At 43.9% G+C, this 8842-nt stretch overlaps 1 protein-coding gene across 1 annotated transcript in view; it reads left to right on the forward strand.

Moving 5' to 3' along the window:
• The window catches only part of SDHAF1 (succinate dehydrogenase complex assembly factor 1), a 29288-nt gene extending 23482 nt beyond the window's left edge, over positions 1-5806 (forward strand). Inside the window, exon 2 of the mRNA XM_069223522.1 lies at positions 4997-5806. Within this exon, the coding sequence (XP_069079623.1) occupies positions 5017-5271 (255 nt within the window). The 5' untranslated portion in view covers positions 4997-5016 and the 3' untranslated portion in view covers positions 5272-5806. The remainder of the gene's footprint in view (positions 1-4996) is intronic.
• Positions 5807-8842: the final 3036 nt, after the last annotated feature.

Raw genomic sequence — 8842 nt, forward strand, 5'->3', positions numbered from 1 at the left:
ATAGTGCCCATGTCTGGTATAATTATGCCTTTGACATAATGGTGTTACTTCTTGGCAAAATGTGGACGTCAGTAGTATGGTGATTCCCACTTCTGATATAATGTCACTAATCTTAGCATAGTGTTGCATACATGGCAAGCTGATGCTCACCCCTGGAAAAATACTCTGCTAGTATAATGTTGTTAGTTATTGGCATATGGCGGGAAGGATAACACCTACCACTGGCATAATGCTGGCCTTGGCACACATGGCATGATGCTACCAACTTATTGGGTAATGCTGTTCTGGAATCATTGTTTCAATTTGTGACATATCTTGTTGGCATACATTAGCATACATTTCTAGTTCCAGAAATCAGCTACCTCTCCAATCAGTCATTGACTATTGTATTTGACTTTGTAAGATGACTGTTGCTCTTTTGCTAGGTTTATGCTATACAAATTATACACACATGCATATTCATTCATATATGCTCTGCTAGTTTCATGCAAATAAATATATTGGTAGTAGTTTGAAACAGTAGTTGAGGATCAGAAACTCCTTGCATCTTACTTGATTCATGGCAGCCAATGAATCCACACATTTATAGCGCGTCTTATTCAGTCTTTATCTTTAGTTTGACCTGGTGGTTTTCGATGCTCGGAACTTCAATTTTAACACTGATATCTATGACAGTCTGCCACATAGTGGCGCTATTTGTCCAAATTAGAGATGAACACAACAACAGTGGTTTATCAATTCATCATGCATTAAAAATGAATAATGCCTGCTGCCCAAACCATTCTTATAATTTTGGGGCCCTGGAATATTCTGAACGGTCACACTTGTAGTGTGTAATGGCTGGTATGTTCTTTGGTGGCATTGACAGGGACTGTGGGTGGTGCAAGCTGCAGTATGTCTGTAGGAAGCTGGCCTGGTGTGTGGTAGGTACCTATGGTACTTACACCTTATACCAGGTCCAGGTATCCTCTCTTAGTGAAGTGTAGGCAGTGTCTAGAAGCCAGGCTCTCTAGCGGTAGCTGTGGATGAGCAGCTTACGCTTATCTAGGAGACATGCAAAGCTCATGCAATACCACTGTAGTCACACAGCACTTACACACATGAAAGAAAACATGTAGTTGTACAAAAAACACGGGACTTTATTTTTGGAACAAATCACCACAAAATGGTAACCCACCACTAGGGGGTAAGTAAAACACTAATTATAAACACTAGTAATCAGAAATAGGCATAGAAAAGGTTAGAAAACAGTGCAAATAGCAATAATCAATAGTGACCCTAGGGGAGCACAAACCATATACTTAAAAAATGGAATGCGAAAAAGGTACACCACCTAGGTAAGTAAAATGTGTAGAAGGGAGCTGGGAGTACTAGAAAACCGCAGAGGTGAGTAACACAATGCCCCCCCGACCTCCTAGCCACCAGGAATGCAGGAGTAAATCACTGGATTTTACCCAAAGCACCCAAAAGGAGGAAAAGAAGAAAAAGAAGACACCCAGACAAGACTGCAAGGAAACCAGTGGTGGATTCCTGCAGAAAGATGACCTGTGTAGAGAGGGGACCAAGTCCAAGAGTCACAGTGGAGTCCAGGAGGAGTAGGATCTACTACCAACCCAGCTGTAGTTGCAGGAGTTGTTCGACGGTGATGAAGAACATGTCAGCATTGCAGACCTGGAGCTGGAGAAGAGTACCTGATGGATGCAGCTGATGTCTCAATCTGGAAGGAAGATTGCAGACGGGTGTCGGTGTAGGAATTCCACCAACAATCCTTGACAAAGGCAAACTTGCGGTTAGTGGAAAAGCGGTGCTGCCAGGGACCAGCAAGGCCCAGGGGGACTCAACCCAGGAGGGGGAGTCACAGGGGACCCTCAGCGTCGCAGAGAGGCCACAGGAGCAGAGGCAGGACCCACAGGAGTCCCACAGGACGGGGAAACCGGAGTCGCAGAAGACACCCAGACAGCACTACAAAAGAGGATCCCACGCTGCCGAAGAACTGTGCAGGAGGCTGGGCTTTGCAAGAAGGGAGTGCTGGGGCTGGAGCTGAACGTCACCTGAAGATCCCTTGGAGGAGATGCAAACAAGCCTTGGCAGCTACAAAAGACGCGGTGCACTAGGGTACTGTCCTAAGGCAAGGGTTTACCTCCATCAAAATTGGGAGACAGGACCAAGAGGACTACTCCGGACCACCACCCATGATGCAGGATCCACACAGCTCAAGATGAGGGGAGATCCATGCAGCCAGTCGTCGCTTGCTGTAGGTGTCTGCGGTTGCAGTGGAGTGACTCCTTCACTCCAAGGGAGATTTCTTCTTCTTTGTGCAGGCTGAAGAGTTGCAGCCTTCCGAGGATGCATGGTGAGGAAAATGTTGCAAAGCTGGCAGGAGCCCTGGAAACAATGTTGCTGAAGAGTCCTTTCGTCTTGGAGGCAGCTTGTCGGGTCCTGGAGGTTCCAGTCACAGTTCCAGAGACCTGAAGTCGAAGTAGAGGTTGCAAAGGAGTCCTGCTGGAATCTTGCAAGCTGAATCTGAGGACCCACCCAAGAGAGAAACTCTAAAGAGCCCTGAAAGGAGGATTGGTCACCTAACCAGGTAAGCACCTCTCAGGAGGAGGCTCTGATGTCACCTGCCTGGCCATGCAGATGCTCCCATAGTTCCCTTCCAACCTAGGAAACAAGATGGCAGAACCAAGGGACCCTTTGGAGGAACTCTGAGCACCTCCTCTGGGGTGGTGGACAGGGGAGTGGTCACTCCCCTTTCCATTGTCCAGTTTCACACCAGAGCAGGTATGGGGGTCCCTGAACCAGTGTGGACTGGTTTATGCATGGAGGGCACCTAATGTGCCTTCAAAGAAAACCAGTGGCTTGGGGAGGTTACCTCTCCCAAGCCAGTCACACCTATTTCCAAAGGGAGAGGGTGTTACCTCTCTCTCCCAAAAGAAATCCCTTGTTCTGCCTTCCTGGGCTTGATCAGATTAAGCAGCATGAGAGCAGAAACCTGTCTGAAGGGTGGCAGTAGCCTTCCTGGAAAAGCCTGTAAGACTGGTGGTAGCAATGCTGGGGGTCCTCTAAGGAGCTCCCAGAGTGCATGGAATCATACTTCCAATACTTGCAACAGAATTGGGGTATGATTCCAACATGTTTGATACCAAACATGCCCAGGTCTCACCATGAGACTCCAACTGATGGCCAACCAAACTCGTACCCAGATCCAGCACTCACGCCAGAAACCTTCAAAAATCGACATGACAGCAAAAGTCAACACAGTCACTGCATCCTTCTTTCACCCCTGAAAATGCTGAAGAAGATCTTCAAATGACTCCAAAGAGACACCAGAAAAACTATCACTCACGCCGTATTCACCAGCAGGTTGTTACAGGAACACCCTCTATGCCAGGATGACCAATCAATTGACGGGACAAACCATCCAGAAATCGGCAGCCAGACTTATCCGCAACTTCCCCATAGAACTCACATCACACCATATCTCGGGGAGCTCCACTGGCTCCTGATACACAAACGGGATCTTTATAAACTCCTCATACACATGTTCAAGACACTGCACAACTGAGGCCCCCCCTTCCTGAACAATCGCATCTCCATCCATCAACCACTCGGGCACCTCCACTCCGCAGGAATCCTACTTGCACACATCCCATGCATACACAGAACTAGATCAGGAGGATGGGTGTTTTTACATCACTCCTAAGGCATGGAACAACCTACCTTTCCACATCAGTGCCGCCTCATCTCCTTGAATTCTGCAAGAAAAGGAAGACCTGGCTTTTCAATTAACCAACCTACCCTAGGCAAGGATACGTACACATACCTGTTCAGCACTAGTATACACTCAGAGGTAATAGTGTGCTTTACAAATACACATAACTTACTGGATATGGAAACTGATGAAACATCAACTGTGCTTACTTCCACTTGATGCATACCCGTTTGGGACATTTCGGGGCACCAGATCTCACTAAGAGTATTTCTGAGACATAATCCATAGCTCACAGTGGCTTAGCTCAAGTGCTAACATTCTTATCAAGCTTGTTTAAATTGAACAAATTTGGGTTTGCTCGTCTTTCACAGAGGGAGAATGGCCTAGTTGATGGATCTGTGATGCACCTTTTGGGCAGAGTTGAACTGATTCACATAGAATTTGTAAAGATCTGTTTTTATACTGGCACAGTCAAGCTAAGAAACCATATATCAGTTTGCAGTGGGGTACTACTTATTGCCCTATTGATTAATAAAGTTTGAATCATGAACGTCAAGTCACCAAAATTCCAGGGGGTAGCGAAAGTGACATCACACCCTGTTTAATCTTCAATTTCATTCACACACACATGCTTACACATACACACTCACGCAAATCCACTCACCCTCAAGCACACACACAACAAGCATTTAAAAGCATTTTTTTTTATTTACGTCAGCTGCTAGGGAGGGCCACAGTCAAGCTAATTGTATTTGTATTACACTAATAGAGAATAATTAAACATCATTTACTTATAGTTTAATAAAAAAAAATGAGGGAAAACAACGAGAAAGGAGCCTCACCCGACGTCCGTAAGGACGCAATGCCATTGTGCTTCTGGTACTGATTTTGCCACCTCTTAGGCCAGGGGTCGCAAGGAGCAAGCCAGGGATCGACCCCTAGCGACCGCTAAATGACATCCATGGTTTAAATCAAGCATTGCCATGTCTTTGTTTGTTCTCTGTAGACGTAACTGTACGTTTCTGTGACTAGCGATGTTGGAACTGGAAACAGACGCATTCCGATCAAAGAAATAAGCACGGGGGTACAACTGTTGAGAGTCACGGGTGCGGTATCTGGCATTTAAGACCGACATAAATGCTTGCTTTTTGGCGGGATGTATGCCGCTCTCTACTGCTAATCATTCGCAGATCCCGTGCGGTTGTTGCAACGCGAGATTTTTTTAATGTAATGTTTTTACAACCATTGCCTCTGTTAATCTATTTTTTGTTATTTTATGTTTAGGCCGTATTCTCACACAAACCATGGCTAGACACAGCAACCTCCAGAAGCACGTCCTGAGCTTATTTAAACAGTTTTTACGTGCTGCAAAGGACAAACCAGGATTTCTGCCCCGAGTCCAGGAGGAGTTCCGGAAAAACGCCAAAATTCCCAGGAGTGACGTGATGCACATTGAGTTTCTGCTTCGGAGAGGTCAGAGACAATTGGAACAACTGAAGGACAGTCACACGAAGCAAATGGGCACCTTCACCAAAAGCAGCTCTGACGTGAAAGAATAGTTATGTCAAAAAAACGAAACACCGAGGGGAAAATGAATAGAAGTTATATGTAGCGAGTCGAACTGCTGATGCTTTGTTTCTTGTGAGGCGTTCGGAAGTGAATGCGTGCAAACGGATATCGGGTTTAAAGGAAAACGAACTAAAATGCACAGTATTTGCCATGGTACCGTACAAATGTAGAGTTGTGCTGAACACATGTAGTTGCGGCACACAAGCACATCAGTAATTGTGCCTTCTGGATGCACGTGCAAAGGACCGACCCTAAGGTTGTAACTGCAGAAAGGTGATGCTTTAAAAAGTAAAACACAATTTAAATATATCCACCTTGGTACTATTGCTGCTTTTGCAGGGACACATCATATCCAAGTAATGGAGCTGTAATGGTATTGTAAATCAACTGTAAAGTCATGAGTTAAATATACATAGTTATCACATTACCATTGAATGGTGAGGGTTTGTAGCAAATATCGTGTTGTACTACTTAACCATTCATATTAGGACGTAACTCCACATAAACTTTCTAAGATTTATTGTACATCTAAGATTTTTTGTACTGTCACTGCCGTTTCTTATTCATGCCTTCGTAGCCTTTCTCGGTCCCCCATCTCTCTTCCAAACAAACCAGAGGGGAGAGCTTATTGGAGTATTAACTGCCACAGATTTATTATATCAAAAATACATGGTAGATAAATTATAGCAACAAGTGGTCATTAACACGTTCCGCATTTGATCTATTTGCTTTTCCACTCCCTGGTTATCCTTTGGTTCATTTATTACTGCTGTTGTCACTTGTGCAGTTTATCACGCACAGCCTCCTCTACACTGGCCCATAGGTCAGGTACCCAGCGCTGGGCGGCTAGGCTCCAACCTTGGTATCAGTTTCCTTGGGCGGCCCCCCTTGGTTTTGCCTGGGCTGCAAGTGCTGTGTCTGCCCACTGCTGACCCTGTGCCTGCCCCCTGCATTCCCCCCCATGCCCTGCCATAAGGCATCCCAAGGACATTGTTTGAGCCGGCCTTCTTTTAGGCTGTCATGCATGTGGCTGTCGGTATTCGCTTCCGCCCCCAGCCTCATCCAGACTTGAGGCTGTGATGCCCGCTCTTATGGTATGGGTGGGTCCATGAAGCGTGTTCAGTCTTTGTTGGGGGGATCCGTCCCGCATTCCCTTTAGACATCTCTAACCTCTGCTGCCCGATCCTCTGATTGGCGGATCTGAACAACGCCATCCAATCACTGCACCCCATTTTTCGCTGGCTTCTGATCTCCCAAGGCTTGTTGGCCCGCCCTCTGGAGGTGTTAATCGTGGGCCTCAAACTGGTCTGCTCTGTTGACCGGCCCATGACAATTTCAGTTGTCAAATTCTTAGTCTACAACTTCTGACCTGAAAATATTTTTATCTAACTCCCTTTTTAAACATATTTCTCACTTCATGTTTGTGTAGTGAAATCCACTGATACAAGGAGAACTAACAACTCTTTTGCAAATTGCTTGGTGTTTATAAAGCGGGAACGTGTGGTTGTGATTATATGTGTTTTGCCCAAGACTAAAAGTCATAAGAACGAGGGAGAATGAGTCAGAGTATATCTAATGTTCACCAGCATACATTTTGCCCCCTTCCTCTGAAAAGAACACATATTCCTGTGCATTCGATTTTACTCAAAGCAGGTTTTAGGAATTTTCAACAAATGTTCAGTCTTTTTTTCTGAATTCGGGCATGCACCATTTCTTTGTAGTGTTTTCCTATCCTGACCATGCACTTAAGAAAACTTTCATAGTTCGATTCAGTAACTCAGGTTTCCATATTGACTTTTTTTACAACTTTAATCCCATTCCTCATGTATTCAATATTACCCTAGCAGGATCCACAACCTCATCAATGTCCCAGGGGATGATTTTTTCAGTCTTGAGGAAAGGATACAGAAGTGAGCATGGCTGTTATTGTCTGGTGGTCAGCTGGTATACCCATGGCAAAATATTTTCTGAATTCATCCTCAAATCAATCCTTTTGAAAATGACACATAAAGGTTAACCACTGAAAACGATAGTGAACATTAGTAAAGAAGGTGAGCAGGACATGTAGAGTCACTTGTATGTGGTTTCCATTTATCGTGCTCAGAACTTCAAATCTCTGCACGGAATATTTCTGTGGTCAGCTTTGGAGTAACTTAAAATTAATCCTACCTTGAATTTTTTTGTAAGATTGGTTTATATGCATACATCAGTGGTGGCACACTTGGGGAGCGGCCACTATGAGAACCTCTGTTTCTGTTACAGGGTTTAGGCAGACCTGCCCAGTTGCTGCGGCACTATTTGTGCTTTAGCAGATTTGACAGAGAAACTATGAAAGGAGTTGATTCAGCTAAATTGGGGCTTATTGTTATCGATTTTGAAGGATAGTAATTTAATTATATTAGTTTATAAATGTATTTTTTCTTTTGGAATGTAGATTAGGTCCAATTTTTAAACATCGTAAAACAACCAAAATCGCATACGGACTACAAGCATTATTGCCCAGATATGCATGATTGTTTATAAATAATATTTATTTACATAGGGTCCTAATTAAATATTTTACTGTTGTTCATTGTAACTCAGGATTAAATCCTGAGCGGAGTTCTAAATGTTTCCCAGATGTGCGCCAGGTTTTCTGTCTCCAATAATAAGTGTTAATCAGTGCTGTAATGAGGTTAATTGTAGCACCTTTCCTGTCTTCTTTTGATTTCATTTTCCCTTGATTCTGTTTTCAGACAGAAAGGACACTTTATAGGCACACCACATGTTCAAAACGGAGAAAAATCAAAGCAGAATCACCGACTATAAATTAGCTCGGCTTCCAGAAAGGACACGTGCTCAGAAAACATACAAAAGCAGCCTCTGATTTTTCTCTCACAATATGACACCATTTTCGAATGAAAATATCTACCTTTGTAGCTACAATCATTTACATTTTTTTTTAATGTCAAAGGTACTTTCACTTAAAGCAGTGTATCAAGTTAAATGTACAGGACCTAGCACAAGACCCTAGTACAGTCACTGGTAAAACTGACAAAGCACGTTTGGTTTATAATCACTGTGACTAAAAGTGTCGATCACATATAAAAGACACGTTTATCTCAGCTGCAGTTGTTTAGCTGCTTTGCTAAACAGTTGATAAAATCACCTTGCATCATGAAACATTTACTAAACAAGTTATGTGCATTCACAGAAATACATTGTTCAGAGTCTATTGGTTGAAAGCTTTCAAACAGTGCATGGTGGACCTAAATAGACTGCTGTTTTAAAAGTTACTGATGACGTGTGTAGAACGGGTTGTTTAAGTGCCCTTTTTAGTAACTTTGTAGCTGATGGAGGTTGTAATGTCCGTTTGATACTACTCTGCTGTGAACTATAAAAACGTGAGACTTGAGTTAGGCCCCCAGAAGGTCTTCTTCTTTGCTACCCAGGCCTGTCTACCAGCTACCAAATTAAGACATCACAGCCTACCCTTCAGTGATCTCTGTGCCGCCATGTTGCTTATAGCTGCGCACCAAGCATTTTTGTTTTCCAGAAACAACGCCCATAGTGGGAATTTGT

Source organism: Pleurodeles waltl, chromosome 1_1 (assembly GCF_031143425.1).
Source record: "Pleurodeles waltl isolate 20211129_DDA chromosome 1_1, aPleWal1.hap1.20221129, whole genome shotgun sequence".
Classification (NCBI taxonomy): Eukaryota; Metazoa; Chordata; class Amphibia; order Caudata; family Salamandridae; genus Pleurodeles; species Pleurodeles waltl.